Source organism: Grampus griseus, assembly GCF_964374135.1.
Source record: "Grampus griseus genome assembly, chromosome: 1".
Lineage (NCBI taxonomy): Eukaryota > Metazoa > Chordata > Mammalia > Artiodactyla > Delphinidae > Grampus > Grampus griseus.
This window is the reverse complement of record NC_139017.1, coordinates 87020915-87037906: the sequence shown is the minus strand read 5'-3', so window position 1 is coordinate 87037906 and position 16992 is coordinate 87020915. Positions and strand designations below refer to the sequence as shown.

General features: G+C 40.9%; 1 protein-coding gene across 4 annotated transcripts in view; it reads left to right on the top strand.

Moving 5' to 3' along the window:
• The window catches only part of AHCYL1 (adenosylhomocysteinase like 1), a gene marked incomplete at its 3' end in the record, with an annotated part of 47327 nt that extends 30772 nt beyond the window's left edge, over nt 1-16555 (top strand). For 3 of the 4 annotated variants that reach the window (XM_082656508.1, XM_082656505.1, XM_082656507.1), the window contains exons 2-17: nt 1320-1431; nt 3947-4090; nt 5266-5366; nt 5803-5905; nt 7074-7168; nt 7748-7854; nt 8676-8792; nt 9048-9111; nt 9917-10005; nt 10369-10439; nt 10816-10910; nt 10996-11094; nt 11489-11557; nt 12015-12093; nt 13233-13353; nt 13872-16555. In XM_082656508.1, the coding sequence (XP_082512634.1) occupies nt 1341-1431; nt 3947-4090; nt 5266-5366; nt 5803-5905; nt 7074-7168; nt 7748-7854; nt 8676-8792; nt 9048-9111; nt 9917-10005; nt 10369-10439; nt 10816-10910; nt 10996-11094; nt 11489-11557; nt 12015-12093; nt 13233-13353; nt 13872-13878 (1452 nt within the window). In that variant the 5' untranslated portion in view covers nt 1320-1340. Of the gene's footprint in view, nt 1-1319; nt 1432-3946; nt 4091-5265; nt 5367-5802; nt 5906-7073; nt 7169-7747; nt 7855-8675; nt 8793-9047; nt 9112-9916; nt 10006-10368; nt 10440-10815; nt 10911-10995; nt 11095-11488; nt 11558-12014; nt 12094-13232; nt 13358-13871 lie in introns of those variants that run through there. The other variant, XM_082656506.1, reaches the window with a different exon arrangement.
• Between the last annotated feature and the right edge of the window lie 437 nt (nt 16556-16992).

Here is a 16992-nt window from a genome sequence, read left to right as displayed (position 1 = left end):
CCATTCTCTACGTCTGTGTCTTTATTCCTGTACTGCCCCTAGGTTCATCAGAACCATTTTTTTTTAGATTCCGTATATATGTGTTAGCATATGGTATTTGTTTTTCTCTTTCTGACTTTCTTCACTCTGTATGACAGACTCTAGGTCCATTCACCTCACTACAAATAACTCAATTTCGTTTCTTTTTAGGGCTGAGTAATATTCCACTGTATATATGTGCCATATTTCTTTATCCATTCATCTGTCAGTGGACGCTTAGGTTGCTTCCATGTCCTGGCTATTGTAAATAGTGCCGCAATGAACATCGTGGTACATGACTCTTTTTGAATTATGGTTAAGTAAGTTTTTAATACAGAGTTTACCAAGTCATTATTCTCTCCTTCCTTCAAATTAGTCCTAATTTGGGCTTCCCTGGTGACGCAGTGGTTGAGGGTCCACCTGCCGATGCAGGGGACACGGGTTTGTGCCCCAGTCCGGGAAGATCCCACATGCCGCGGAGCGGCTGGGCCCGTGAGCCATGGCCACTGGGCCTGTGCGTCCAGCACCTGTGCTCCGCAACGGGAGAGGCCACAGCAGTGAGAGGCCCGCGTACCGCAAAAAAAAAAAAAAATATATATATATATATATATATATATATATATATATATTAGTCCTAATTAGTTGGAATTTACTATGGTATGTGAGTTTTTAAATTTTTATTAGAATATTCTGGTATTTTACTGTGTATAGAAGGTTCTGGCAGTATTCCATTGGCTTTGTGAAGGGTAGGTACATGATTGGACTCTGACTATTAGCACCCCAATGCCCATCACCATTTAAGGCATCTCTTCATAATTCTTTCAAAAAAACAAGACCATTGCTAACTTCAGGATAAGAATATGCTACAAGAGAATATTCTGAAATAAAAATCAAGCAGAAGCCCTAAGAGATTATGCCTGCTTTTTGATAGAGTTGAGAGCAAGGGTAAAGAGTTTAATGTCTCAGGGTTAGAAGAGAAGAGAAAAGAAAACTTTATGGAACGTGGGAAGGAAGACCTGTGAAATTAGACAAATGCTAAACGAAGTTGGGTCTTAAGCTCTCTCTCCTCCCCCTGTACCCACAAAATTCTGCTGAAGCCATCGGGAAGAGATAGTAATTGGCATTTTGGGAGGAGTCAAAGAATAGCCTCCTCCACCCTCATTTCTGGTGGAAGAATTACTGGCTTAGTAGGAGCCACCTGATACTACTAGCTTTTAGGGGAGGCAATGTATAGCCTTTAAAAATGAAACATTTCATAGAATCCTTGTTGTAAGTTTCAACTTTTTGTCTTCCTCTTATAGCAAATCCAGTTTGCTGATGACATGCAGGAGTTCACCAAATTCCCCACCAAGACTGGTCGACGATCTTTGTCTCGCTCTATTTCTCAGTCCTCCACTGACAGCTACAGTTCAGGTAGGTGTGAACTTCCTGTTCTTTCTGATCTCTCCTCCCTATTCCAGAGTCTTGAGCTAGTACTCTACCCAGTTCTTTTCACTTATCTAGGATCTGAAAATACCTCATGTCAGGACTGCCTGTCTTTGTGCTGAAAGCTGATAACTAGTGGTTGAGCAATGGGAATGTTCCCAGCCAGGGTTGTAGCTGGAGAAGCTTTTGTCATCGTGAGACTTTCCTCCCCGATGGTCTCTGTGTGTGGTCTGTGGCCAGTTCCTGGTTGGTAGTACTGGGCCGGTTCCCATTCCCACGTTTATTCACCCACATTGAGAAGGGAGAAAATCAATGGTATTTTGGCTGCCAGAACTGGCCTTGAAGAAGAGGTGTACTTTGGAAGCATAATTTCTGATTTCTTTGTTAAAGATATACCCTGCCACCTATTTTTCTTTCTTGCCTTTAAGACTGCTTGAATTGTCAACAATAAAAATTAGTGGGCTTCCCTGGTGGCGCAGTGGTTGAGAGTCCACCTGCTGATGCAGGGGACACGAGTTCATGCCCCGGTCCGGGAGGATTCCACATGCCACGGAGCCGCTGGGCCCGTGAGACACGGCTGCTGAGCCTGCGCGTCCGGAGCCTGTGCTCCGCAATGGGAGAGGCCACGGTGGTGAGAGGCCCGCATACCGCAAAAAAAAATTAGTATTTAGCTCTTTTTATTTACTAGGTTACCCTTTATGTTGAAGTATCTTCCCCTCTTAACCTCTGGAGTGGGAAAGAGTCCAACTAATGTGGCTCCAGCTGTTTCTTTTTAGTTCTCCTCTCCTATCTTATCCCTATATAAGCAGTCTTTTTTTCTGCTTTGAACTGTGCCCTTCTCAACTTTAGAGGCGGGTATTAGAAAATTAACATGGAAAAGGATATAGAATCTCAGTTTGAGTACTGGAGGAAACGGGGCATCTAATCCAACCCCCTCATTGTTCAACTGAGGAAACATTGTTAAAAGATTAAAAGGCTTGCTCAAGGTCATAGATTGCTATGAATGTCAGCAAAGGAATTTGTACCAAAAGCCATTTATTTTCTTTTGCCATAATCTTGTTTGCATTGTATTATTAACATTAGGACTGGGCTTGAGGTATAAGGACTGTTTAAAAAAAAAGAAACGGATAGACAATTTTTAAAAACTTATTCTCTGCCCTGTGACACTGTTAACCCATTATGGACAAGATAGGCAGACAAGTACAAATGGTGGTATACAGGGTTAAGTACGGAAATAAATGAATATGCAGTCTCACTGTGAGCATGTGTGCAAGAAAAGGTTCCAAAATATAATGGCTGTCATAAGTGAAAAGGTGTCTTGGAGTGAGACAGATACAAAAAGTGATAGGTGGCAAGCAGGCTAATTATAGCTAAGAGACAAAAATTTGAAAGATTGAGTTATGAGAGAAAAAGTTGGGATGAGTGATGGAAGCTTTAAGAAGTCTTTAAAGATCTTGATGGCCATGTTTTATGGGGACCTAGTAGAGCATTTTTAAAAGCTTAGTGATAGAGTTAAATTGTCCTAGTGGATAGATAACCTTTAGTAGTATTTGTGTTAGCTGGACAGAGGAGGATGTGTATGTAGAAGTCAGTGAGAGACCTGGTACACTGGCAGAGACGGTGATCAGGAAAATATTCAATGAGAGAAAAAAAGTGATTTGAGAGGTAAGGAGTGATTGCTTTATATTCTCCTTGCTTTATATTCTCCTGCGTATCTATCTGCAAGGACATTTTTGGCTTTTTGTGAAGCTGCTTTTTAAAGTTGAACATCTTGAGTGATCTCAGGGCTGGCAACAGAATCAGTGCTGCTCATCTTTTGTGGCATTTCTGTGTTCCTTAGTGCAACCTAGTGTAAAATCTCTTTATAAGATTTTATAAGATAAGGTTATCTTACTGTTTTTATTCTTTTACATTAATGGTTCTCAAAGTATGATCCTCTAAACAGCAATATCAGCAGCACTTGGGGATTTGTTAGAAATGCTAATTCTTGGGTCCCATCTGAGACCTACTGAATGGGAGTTTCTGGCAGTGGGGCCCTAGCCATCTGTGTTTCAACAAGCCTTCCATGTGATTCTGACAGATGCTTTAGATACTTAAGTTTGAGAACTAGTGATCTATAGAAATAACATTCCTTATATGGCCTAAATTATTCTTCCATTTTTGCCATGTCTGGTTCTAGTCCCGGTTGGGACCAAGTGCCCCTGTTTTGAGGGATTCTCTTGAGCTGGTGCAGGTTTGGGATCAATAGCTCCTTATCACAGGCACTAATGGCAAAGTCATGGTGGGGCGGGGCGGGGAAAGGGCCACAATACCGAAAGATCTACAACAGTTTCATTCATACCATTTCTTAGACTCTGGAGGAGTAGAACGGAGAGAGACGTAAAAGGTGGCTCCAATTAAGAGTGTTCGCTTAACTTAAATGAGAGTCCCTTGGTGACTGCACTCTGTGGAGTTGGGGCCATTGAGTTTTTTCTTTCCTCATTTCTTTCTTTCCTGGTTCTAGCTGCGTCCTATACAGATAGCTCTGATGATGAGGTTTCCCCCCGAGAAAAGCAGCAAACCAACTCCAAGGGCAGCAGCAATTTCTGTGTGAAGAACATCAAGCAGGCAGAATTTGGACGCCGGGAGATTGAGATTGCAGAGCAAGGTAAAGAAAGGGAGTGGGTAGGGGACCAGAAGCAGCCCACTTGCTAGTCATCAGAATGCACAAACAGCTTAAGGCTGGAAAGCTAACTTGAAAGTCTCCTGGGAAACTCCAGTATCCTGGGCTTTTATATAAACAAATCTATCTGTATGGAGCTTGAGCCTCAGGATTCTTGTTCTTGTTCTCCCTGCTGCTTCCTGTTCTCAGCGTGTGGTAATTACACAGAGTACTTTCCCTTTTCCTCCCGCATGACACCATATTCAAAGATCTGCTTGCAGAGTCAGCAAGTCCTGGATCAGTACATGGTGGTTAGTTCTGCGGGATCCTACCATAGCTGCCAATCTCAGAGACCCAGATTTCCCAGAAGCAGCAAATGTGGGAGGGTTTTCAGCTAAGGATGTGGTGACCTAGGGTCTCTTTTGGTCTTTGATCCTGAGCACCCTCTGCTGGAGCAAGAGTAAAAATGACTGACAATCAGTTAAATCTTGGTTTTTCTACCCAGCCCCACTCGCAATAATGTCTCTTTACTCTTGTTGTTTTCACATTGGAGACATGTTCTATACCGGGCAGGAGTACAGAACTCAAACAAACTGATAGAATAGGATTAGACAGCGTAGAAAAACAAAAGCAAGTGGCTTCTGCTGATGTAAAGTCTTTCTTCCTGGTCTGATGATTGTAGTATATAGGAATCCATTAGCCAATGCCATAACTACTTCCCTCTTCTCCCAGATGAATGGTGACACTCACCTTCCATTTCTATCACTTTTGAGAATTTGACTACATATAAGCCCTTTGTATATAAGGCTGAAACTGTAGAGGAAGAGAGAAATTCCAAGTGATTAGATGACAACTCACTGCTGTTGTTCTGCAGTTGAAGCTGCCAGACATCAAATAAATATGCTTAGAGGGAATTCCCTGGCTGTCCAGTGGTTAGGACTCCATGCTCTCCCTGCCAAGGGCCCGGGTTCAATCCCTGGTCGGGGAACTAAAATCCCACAAGCCGCGTGGCACGGCCAAAAATAAAATAAAATTAAATAAAAATTAAAAATGTGCTTAGAGTTTTTTCTTCCTTACCTCACCATATCTCAACAGATCCAGACCAGCCCTAGATGTCGCTGGGGCAGGAATTAATGATATTGCTAGTGCAGACCTAGCTCAAATACTCTGTTCTTTCACAGACATGTCTGCTCTGATTTCACTCAGGAAACGTGCTCAGGGAGAGAAGCCCTTGGCTGGTGCTAAAATAGTGGGCTGTACACATATCACAGCCCAGACAGCGGTGAGTTTGTTGGGAGAAAAGTGATGATCTTCTGATGGGAGTGGGGGTGGGGAGGGACACTTTTTCTTTTTTTTTTAACTTGCTTTTCCTTCCCTATCTAACTTCCAAGTGCTAACTATTAAGTGGAACCTCCCAGTTACACAATAATGGGGTTTTCTACTTTGATTGTGTAGATATAACCTACTTTTAACCAACCTGACTTAGGGAGATCTCGATTTGCAAAAATGTGATTGTTATAAATATGTTATTAAGACGTTTGGGACCATTTTTGGGGGGTAAAGTTAGATTCCAGTGTACTGACTAGTGGATCACACACCCTTTTGTAACTTCCCAGTGTAGCACCTGTTGCTGCTGAGTTGCTGGGCATTGTTCTCTTAGTTACCACTCAAGTCTGGCCCTCCTCCTTCTCACTCTGTCTTCCTATACATCTGTATAGGTGTTGATTGAAACACTCTGTGCCCTGGGGGCTCAGTGCCGCTGGTCTGCCTGCAACATCTACTCCACTCAAAATGAAGTGGCTGCAGCACTGGCTGAGGCTGGTAAGTTCGGCTTTTTTCACCGACTTTGCTGCAAAATAATTATCTAAACATAATTTTTACATATCAGAATTATCTTTACAATGTCATGTATGTCTAGGTGCTGTAAAATGTGGAGGGTAATAAAAGTGTCAGCAGGAAGGAAATGGATAATAAAGGTCCATATGCATAATGGAATATTGTATAGTCATTTAAAATGAGCTTTGTAAAGAATATAATATATGGGGAAATGCCCAATTCTAATGTTAAATGAATGAGAAAGAACTTTAAACTATGTGAGCTGTGTGAGTATGAGCTCAGCTGGTCTCCTTTCACAAAAGTCTCCTCACTTTTGAGAGAACACAAGTAAGAGGTACCATCTATTTGATAGTTCATTAGATAATTTGGTATTCAATATTTCATTGAAAATATATGAACTACTTACGAGTTCAGTTAAACATAAGTAATTTTTATTGTTAAAATGTTCAAAGGAAAATCACTCTGAAGTTTCTTTAAGGTTCTCCCATCTTCCTATGACCCTCAGAAAACAACTGTATAGTACTTTTGTTTTTCTTGTTTACTCTTTTCTGATGTTTATTGCAGAAAATTTAAGAGGTTCCCCAAAAAAACTAAAATCCTGCTACACAGAGATGATATTTGACATATTTTTCCATTTTTCTGTTCACTTTTTACAGAAATGAAATAAGTCTCGGTATATATACAATTTTATAACGTAAATATAACATTTTCAGAAGTAGTTTCCATGTCACTGAAAACTTCGACAGCATCCTTTATAATAGTCATATGGCCATGGGATTTTACTTCACTGTTTTCCTAATGTTGAACATTTAGTTTGTTTCAAGATATTTGCTAATATAAATAATGCTGTAGTGAACAGCTTTGTTTTGATTCCCACTTCATTTTATCTCCTTAGAATAAAGTTCCACGTATAAAATTGACCGAAGAGAATAACATTTTAAGGTTCTAAAATACTTTCAAAAACAAAAATCCCTTAAATTCTTAACTAATTTCTGAACTAAAGATGCTCTTTTGACTTCTTGCCCTCCGTAAGTTGTTTCCTTTCCAGCGTAATTTCTTTAGCCTTTTTCTCTTCACCTGGATCTCAGAGAGTGATGTTGGTATAGGACACTCCCTCAAAGAGGAATGAGCTGATTTGTTTCCATATCTACAGGAGTTGCAGTGTTTGCTTGGAAGGGCGAGTCAGAAGATGACTTCTGGTGGTGTATTGACCGCTGTGTGAACATGGATGGGTGGCAAGCCAACATGGTAATAATGCATATTCATCCTACACTTTTGACAATGGATTTCTTTCCTTTTTTCCCTCAAAGCATGGTTCCCTAAATATGTTTCGGATGTTTGGTCTTATGCACTTACTTTGTTGCCAAAATGGTTAGCTTGATACCTATTCAGGATGGGTCTGAGTACTGAATGGAAAGGCGGGGGAAGGGTAAGACCAACTGAACACATGTGGCTCATACACAGCAGAATGAAATAGAAGAAAATGATATGGTACCTCTTTGGAGTAAAATTCTGGTTTCTTTCCTTCCTGCCCCAGCTCTCCTTTTACGTTCCAAGGGGCTTTATATCAGGGCTCTAGACTAAAAAATGAGTCTGTGATTAGCCTACTACTCTTCACCATAGCCTAGAACAAACTTAGGAATCCTTATAACCATTTTACACCAACAAATTTGACTGTGTTTCCACTGTCTAAACCTGCTCTAAGGAGCTCTGAGGAGTGCTCTCCAAAACATACAGGGCTCTCTTACTAGTGCAGAAAGTGGGTTCAAAGTTCCCCCCAGCTCTAGCAGCCTGAATGCCCATAGAAGTCTTCTGGCTGTTCTATAGATCCTGGATGATGGGGGAGACTTAACCCACTGGGTTTATAAGAAGTATCCAAACGTGTTTAAGAAGATCCGAGGCATTGTGGAAGAGAGCGTGACTGGTGTTCACAGGTAACAGATTCTGGAGTAGCTGCCCCTTGTGTCCTTGCCTCAGCAGATTCTTCTGGTCTCTTTTAGGCTTTAGGGCTATGTTTCAGCCTTGTAACTAAATGGGAGTATCTTCATTAGATAAAACTTTTGAGTATATATACCTTTGGAAAAAATCAAGGAGACCCTAAAAGGAAGTTATTTCAGATTCTAGTTCAGAGATTTTCTCTCCCATTTATTCCACTGTGATTCTCAGTCATTGCTGGGAGGTAGGGAATGAATATATCTTGAAAAACTGTATTCAATTTTGGATTATAATTTTATATCTGAAATACGAAAAAAATCTATTGTAAAACTATATGTTATACACATTACAAAAAATAAAACTGGGCAAAATATTATTTGCTTGTTGGAGTACCTATAAAATATCTAAGAGAGTGTTTCTCCTTTGGGGGCACCTTGCACATGCTTAAACACACACACACACACACGGAACCATATCAGAATCATTGATAATCTTTATCAGAAGTAGGCATGGATTTTCTTTAAAGATTAAGAAAATGCTGGTCTAAGGAAATGTATCCCCTTTTATGAAAGAGAAGTAAATTTCTTCAATTGAAAGGTTTTTTTCCTTCCAAAAAAAGGCGGGGGGGAGTTGGGAAAGAGAAAATGAAAAGAAGTTAGGAGGGATAACAAGGAATTACCTTGTTTACTAATATTCTTGGGCAATAAATAAGACTGGGGAGGGCAGCACAGAGCTTGAAGAGAATTAGGCAGACTTTGCCAGCTCCTGTGTTTTACCAGCTAACTTTGTTTTTGTTTTTGTGGCTTTCTTCTCCCTTTAGGCTGTATCAGCTCTCCAAAGCTGGGAAACTCTGTGTTCCAGCCATGAACGTCAACGATTCTGTTACCAAACAGAAATTTGATAACTTATACTGCTGCCGAGAATCCATTTTAGATGGGTAGGTTGAAACGTATAATTATTCAAATTTATAGGGGGTAAATTTGGGTTGGGTTATAATGTTAGTCTGATATCCCTCCAGTTTTGCCCCCTGGTCTTCCTATGGCTTTAAAAGTTTGTTAGAGGCATTCTATCTCATACTGAGCCCAGCCAACTTCCAGTTGAAGTTCTTATGGGGCATTGCCCACACTTAAATTTTCAGAGGGACTGTATTTGATCTAATAATGTTTGAGTTGAGGCTTGTCTGTTTCCACAGCCTGAAGAGGACCACAGATGTAATGTTTGGTGGGAAACAAGTGGTGGTGTGTGGCTATGGTGAGGTAAGTAGCTGGGCCTCAGTGTCTGCCTTTTCACAGACTTGTTAGAAATTTTGAGTGAAGGAGACTTGTGCTGTCAGTGTAGAGTTACTGATGCAGGGTTTAAAATATGCTTTTAGATAAAGTGTCTCAAAATAGTAGCAAAAGTCCTTTATTCAGATTTATGAATAGAGACATATAGAATGAATTGAGTTTTCAGATTTCACCACTTTGTCTTATGGTATGGAATGTTGCCATCATTTCCCCCCAGTTATAACAGTAACCTTTTCATTATGAGACTTAATTCAAGTAAATATGTAGCATTTTGGTCCCACAGGTGACTTAGTGGAGTGAAGGGTAAAACCTGAAGTGGCATATAGTTGATTATCTCTAAACTAGAATAGATGACAGGGGACTTTATTTATTGTCATAAACAATGACCCACAGAAGTTTCTGAGCTGCTAGGCTGTCCTTGAGTGAGATGCTTCTCAAGTGATAGTTATCAGGCTTTCCTGGAACAAGAAACGAGAGGTTACAGTTGATCTTCCTTGGTCTTGTTTCCTTGATGGTGATACTTTTATTTCCTTTATCTCTTCTACTATCCCAAGCTCCAGCCCTTGCTAAAGCCCTTGAAATGTCTGCTAAATCACTCCTCTAAGGGTCACAACATAATCAGGATCTGTTTCTCCTCTGCTTGGATTGGAGCATCTTTGCAAGGACTTGCTAGATGATTGGTGGTTTCAGGGAGGCTAATTCCCATCTCCCAGAGAGCCTACCTGCCTAAATATCTGTGCCTGAATGGACCTGACTTCTTCCTTATGCTCTGCAGGTGGGAAAGGGCTGCTGTGCTGCTCTCAAGGCCCTCGGAGCAATTGTCTATATCACAGAAATTGACCCCATCTGTGCTCTGCAGGCCTGGTAAGAACAGCGGTAATACCATTAGGTTCACTCCAGGGACTTTATGTTTCTAAGAGTTTGATTATTGTATTAACCATTCCTTGGAGAAATTTCTCAAAGAAGGAGAAGGCTAAGATTGCTTTATTCCCTGCATTGTAATCATAGGGCACTCATAGAGCTTCTTGGTGTTTTCCCTTCCTGGATGGAATCTTGGGGAGTCTGAAGAGCCCAGTGTGTATAGTTTAGCACAGCTTATTACTACCATTCCAGCGAGGTAGCCCTGGATTTAACTTTAGAAAGACATTTAATTGTCTCATTTTGTGACCAGCTTCTGTCCCACTGCCTCCTTGCTTTTGCTCATAGTGTTCCTTCCTTTTCTTCCAGCATGGATGGGTTCAGGGTGGTAAAGCTGAATGAAGTCATCCGGCAAGTTGATGTCGTAATAACTTGCACAGGTAAGTGTCAGTGCTTTGGTGTACATGGAGGAGTATTAACTCTGAGGTTAAATCTTGAAAATGATCTAATTAACTTTTATATAAAGTAGGTAAGACCTGTGTTGTGTTTAGAAGTCTGAGAACTAGAGTAAGCTATCAGAACCTTAACATATTTTCCTGAACAAAGAGCCTTTTTCCTTGGTGGCTTTTTATCCTGCTTGATCTTAAAACCAAATAACTGAGCCTAAAGAGCTGTTAGGCAACACACATTTCTTTCCTCACAATGTATACATGCTCTTTAGTGCCAGCAAACCTCTGTCCCACGTTCTAACTGAAAGCTAGTCAGTACCTTTCCCCACCAGGATCTGTTTCCTCAGCCACTCTCCTTTACTTTTAGGAAATAAGAACGTAGTGACACGGGAGCATTTGGATCGCATGAAAAACAGTTGTATCGTATGCAATATGGGCCACTCAAACACGGAAATTGATGTGGTAAGCCTTCTCTCATTGATTTGTTGCTAGGCCTTTTTTTGCTTCCTTCCATTATAGCCAGTCAACTGCGCTCTCTTCCTTTCAGACCAGCCTCCGCACTCCGGAGCTTACATGGGAGCGAGTACGTTCTCAGGTGGATCATGTCATCTGGCCAGATGGCAAACGCGTCGTCCTTCTGGCAGAGGTGCACACACAGAAGGGTTCGGGCAGTACAGCACAAACAATATGGTTAGAGCCATCCGGGGAGGGGTGGCAGGGTAAACATATTCGGCCTATGTTTCCCTGAATTCTGTCTTTGGGTAGAGGTATATTTCTCAAATAGTCTGGTCTCCAAACAGAATCACTCAAAAAATACCTACTTTTTACTAAGTAACATACTACTTCCTGACCACCGCTGATTCTTCAGTTTGTCAGACTCAGATGGACTTGCAGAAAATAAGATAAAACCTAGAGTCCTGATTTGGAACTGTAATTCTTCCTCTACTAACTGAGTCTAGAAGGAGTATAAAGTCCTTTCCAGCATTTGTGTGACTTGCATGACATGACAGAGGGATAACACAACTGTTTCAACTTTTTAGGGTCGTCTGCTCAATCTGAGCTGCTCCACAGTTCCCACCTTTGTTCTGTCCATCACAGCTACAACACAGGTATGTGACAAAAGGCCGGCTTAGCCTGCGCTAAGATGAGTGGAACTGGGCGTAGATCAGAGTTCCAATGAGAGTGTGCCCTCCTGTGTTCTTATCAACCTGTTTTCTTCAGGTTACAAGTTGTCAAGATTTCGGCTTTCTCAAGTGTAGAAAATAATCATTAGTCAGGCAGAGTCAGTGTTTGTGTCCCTTTGGTTGGCTGTTTTAATTTAGAATATAGTGTTTCAGCTCAATTGTATTTAGTGTCTTCTTTTATTAGGAACTAAACAAAAGCACCAGTAAATCTTCCCATGTTGTGTGCTGGTGTTTATTACAGTCCAAGTCCTGTGTGCTGTCACTGTGGTAGATCACTTAAATATTTACCCCAAGACCCTGTTAAATCTAGTTCTTTTGTTTTTGTTTTTTAATGTCCCTAAGAAGCGTTTTTGTGTTTTTTGACCCTCTTTTCCCTTCTTAGGCTTTGGCACTGATAGAACTCTATAATGCACCTGAGGGACGATACAAACAAGATGTATACTTGCTTCCTAAGAAAATGGGTGAGTGAAAACAGTAGAAACCTATATTGATCCCCAGACTGTTGCATGGTGTGGTAAAATCAATATCATGAAAAGCATTAGATTTAGAGTCAGGATTCTAATCCCTATTCTAGCACTTAGTGGTTTTTGGACCTCGGGACAAGTTCTAATCTCCATGAGCCTCAGTTTCTTTATCAGTAAAGTGAGAATAATACTAAATATATTGCAAAATTTTAGTAAGAATTACAGCTGATGAGTAAAGGTGCTTTAGCACAATGGTTTAGGGTAGATGCTCTTATCCTGAGTAGCTTTATGAAGTTTAGTAAACTTACTACCACTGATTACAGCCTGGGACCAAAATGAGAGAAACAAACAAATACAGTTTTTATTGTCCATCTTCTATGAGATATACAAAAAATCTGTCATTCCAGGGGTCAACTGTGTTGTGTTCACGTGACATAATGCATCATCTTTAGTTCTTTACCTTTCTGAATATGGTGCCAACCTCCCCTCTCATTGGTCAGCCCAAACCCCTGTCCTCTTAAAGCTAAAAAACTTCTTGCTGTTGTCCCCTTCAACAGCTTACCTCAGCTTACCTTTGGGTGTTGGCTTTTGGTTTTTAATTCATATTCATAAAGGCAAAAGCCCAGGAAGCTTATCTATGGAAAACTAATACATTTGTGCCGGCTGCCTTAGAAATCCATGATCCTAAGATTTGAGGCCTTTTTGGATCTTATCGTAAGTAAATGTTGATGACTTAACTCTTTTGACCTTACTGGTGTCCACTTTGATTCATAATTTGACTATGATCCAGCTAAGGAAGTTGCTGCAGGAAAGTGAGAATAGTACATGGTATGTTGGCCATTGAGGTGAACCCAAAAGCTTTGCCAGAGAAGAATGGGGAGGAACAAGTCGGCCCATTTTGTCCCGCTGGCAAATGGCTTTCTAAGTGCACTCTGGATGTACTGAGAGAAATACCTTAAAGGCAACTTTGAGGGGTTTTTTAAAATTAAGCAAATATTCCGAGTTAGATTCTTTCGAAGTTATTCCAAGCCTTGTCCTCTCTCTCAAAGAAGCTTCAGATGAAAATAGGGGGAAGCTATGCCCTGAGAGGCATATTTGAAATGGAGTCTGCCCCCCTGCCGCTTTGTTCTTCCTAGATGAGTACGTTGCCAGCTTGCACCTGCCATCATTTGATGCCCACCTGACAGAGCTGACAGATGACCAAGCAAAATATCTGGGACTCAACAAAAACGGGCCATTCAAACCCAATTATTACAGGTAACTTGGGAGAAAGTAAATGAAAAGCTCTTCTCCCCAATATTAAGCCATGCAGGCTAGCCAGCTTTTTTAAATAGTGTTATAGCTAATTTTGAAGAGTACAAGAACTCTGCCCCGCACTAACAAGGTAAACAGAGAAATTGTGTATCTAGTAGTAGATGTAAAGAAGTCAGCATTTCCTAAGATTTTGGAGCTTGAGCCTCACCCCCAGAGATTCTAATAGAGTTAGTCTAGAATGGGGCCCCGGCTTATTTTGTAAAACTTCAGATTATTCTAATGTATTGTCAGGGTTGAAGACCACTGATGTATAGTGTTAGAGAGCAGGAAATACAGCTAGAGGTGGCATTGCTGGAAATCCTTTGGAAGCGCAGGGAGGAACAATCCCTGGGGAATTACTGCAGGCATCCCTGGCCTGGGCAGGGGAAGGACCCTGGAGAGTGTTCTCTGTTTTGGATTCTTTTCTTGGAACGCTCATGTGGAAGACACAAATACTAAACAGTCAATCTCTTTCTTTACAGATACTAATGGACCGTATTACCAAGGACCAGTCCACGTGAACCACACAACTCTAAAAGAAATATTTTTTAAGAAAACTTTTATTTTCTTCTTAATCCTTTCCTCTTGATTTTTTTTCCTATAATTTCTTTCTTGTTTTTTCATCTCATTATCCAAGTTCTGCAGACCACACAGGAACTTGCTTCATGGCTCTTTAGATGAAACTGAGATTCAAGGTTTCTCACCCTAGTCACTAAAGAAGGATTTTACTCTCCCAGCCCAGAAAGGTGATTCTTTCTTTACCATTTCTGGGGACTTCATAGTCTTAATTGGGTACCTTATTAACAGGAAATGCTAAGGTACCTTCTATGTGGAACAATCTGCAATGTCTAAATTGCCTTAAAAGAGCCCATTTCTTAGCTGCTGAAATCAGTGCTCTTTCACTTCTTCAGAGGAGCAGGGATGGTACCTACCAGGCAGGTAGGTTATATATAGGTGGTGCATGTTAATTTCCCCTAGATGTTCCAAGCCCTGTTTCCTGTGTAAAGGTGGTATGTTTGGTTCAGAGATGTGTACTAGTGAGTGTCGCTTGTTAAGATCTGGTAGGCCCACTTGGATTTAGTACAGCCCTTCCTCCACTCCCACCAGACCCTCTCATTTTCCAGGTTTTTATCCAGACTGTACTCTATTAAGTTGAATTTTGTCCCCTAGCATTTATTTCTGGGTTTTTCTGTTTGTTTTTGTTTTGTTTGTTTTTTTGGTTTTTGTTTTTTTATTTTGTTTTTTTAAGTAAGAAAAATGTTTAGTCTTAATACTGAGGAGCTGCTTGAGTGGTTGTTATCAGTTTATCTTTTGAACCTTTGGAGCTAAAAGTGCAGAGTTGAGTCTAGAGAAATGCAGATCTCAAACTCTGATAATCCCTCTGTTTCTAGCCCATAGTTTATAGCATCAGTGAACTGGGGCCATAACAGTAAATTTTATCAGCTCTGCCCCATCAGCTTGTGCTGAAAGCAAATTTCTTGAGCCATTACTCAGTATACAGCACTGAGCTCTGTCTTTAGGATTTATCCTTTAAGAGCAAGTTTCTAATCAGCTGTGCTTCTGCAATTTAAAATACTTAAAGGGAGGTAGATGTGGATGGGAGGAGGAATGATAAATTGGGTCAGGCTGAGGGAAATTAGCTCTGTATAACTTGTCTGGGGCTTTAGTTTTACAGAAGCAGTACCACTTTTGATTGACGCATGTCACAGAAAGTTTATGAACTGAGACCTTAAAGGGCAGTTTGTGCATAGAGGAAATAATCGGTGTGTCCTGGCTCACACTCTGAAAGAATCCTCAGAGATAAGAGAGATGTACTCCCATGCCATGCACCCTGCTTACCAGCATTTCTGCATGGTCAGGTGAGCTTTGTGCTCATGAGCTTTAAGTGTATAATTATCCAGGATTCTAAATTCTCAACTTGTTCTAGCTGGTGATCCTTCAAAGTTGGGTCAGGCAGTAGTGCTAGGTACTAGAAATTTTCATTTCCCTATTGCCATTGATCAGAGAAGACAGACATTAAAAATAGAAACTTAAGAAGGAAAGCTTTCACTCTGTGACTTCCTAGCAGGGGTCAGTGATCTTGCCAAAACATTTTTCCCTCTCCTGTTTCTCCGTAACCAGCCCATTCCCACTCCTTGCCAGTGTGACCATGCTTTCTTCTCTGTAGATGCTAATGGTTCAAGCCCTTTTTCCCAAGGCGTTTAACCAGCCAATCAGAACAGCACATCCTTTAGGGGAGGTAACCTGGCCAACAGTGGTATCCATCGTGTGAGTTCTGCTGGAGGGAAGGGGCCCAGGTCCTGCTGCCCTGTGGCCTGCCCCCTGCTCCCATATCTATTACTGTGTCCATAGGAATACTAGATAAGGGCTCCGTCTCTGTCAAGCCATGTAACAAAGGACACTGTGGGAAAATGTCTGGCATCAGAGGGAGCGTGTAGAGAGCAACTTGGGAGGAACAAGTTTATTTTGTATGATTTTTAATGAATGCAATATTAATCCTTGCAGATGAGCAATAATCATTAAAGTCAATTAAAATGATAAGACCTTATTGGAATCCTGTGTCATTCCTGCTTAAACAGCAAAACTTTCGTTAAAACCTGTTTTCTAAGAAGGGACAAGTCAGGGGTCAGTTAGCAGTATCTAAGAGAGATTTGTTTAGGACCTAATATGTGGAAGAACAGGCTGGATGCAGAGTTCTTCAGTAATATCTTAAAATTTTGTATGCCTGCTCTGTGCTGAGCATTGGGCCTGGACACTTTCACTCTGACTTCCTTCCAGGAGCAGACTTGCTACCTAAAATTCAGGGCTCCTCACTTACACAGTCCCCTTATAAGACCCTGTACCTAATTCTTTTCCTTAAAAAATGCTTCCAAAGTTATGTAAGCTTCAGCCCCCCCATACCTGTATCCATCTCTGAAGTTGTCTCCGTGTGTTCTGATTTAACAATGTATCTGTTAATATTGTTCAGAAGTAATGCCTTTTCTATTTTGTTAAATTGGTCCCAAGCAATGTTGTTGTTTTCAGTGCGATTCTGTGAGGTTTTATCCCTGCACATAAATCCAAATTTAAGACAAACTTCACATTGCCTAATCAGAGATTTAACCTTTCTTTTTAACTGTTTCCTGAACCTGATAACTTTATAGTTATAAAAAGTTCATCTATTATGATGGGGAAATATCTTGAAGTTAAATATTTGAATATAAAGAATTTAAATGAACTGTTTACCCTATCGTTTTATAAATTTTTCAAGGTGTTTTTTATTGCCTACCGCGTGCTAGGATCTGTGTTAGGTATTTGGGATACATCAGCAAAAACCAAGATCTCTTCCTTTGTGGAATTTACATAAAACCTCAACAAGACTCAGCCTTCCCCTTCCCCTTTTTCCTTTACCCACAATTCCACCATTAGATGGGGGCAGGCATCCACATGGGTTCCCAGCCTGGTGTGTGTGGGTAGGAGCTGGGGGTGTGGCCTAGTGCTGGAAGTCATCCTACACTTGGGATGGGGAGGGCATCCACGCAGGGGAGGGATGGCAATGGTGGATTGGGTAGGAACAGGGAACTTGATTAAATAAGCAGAAATATTAAGGATAACGGAAGCCAG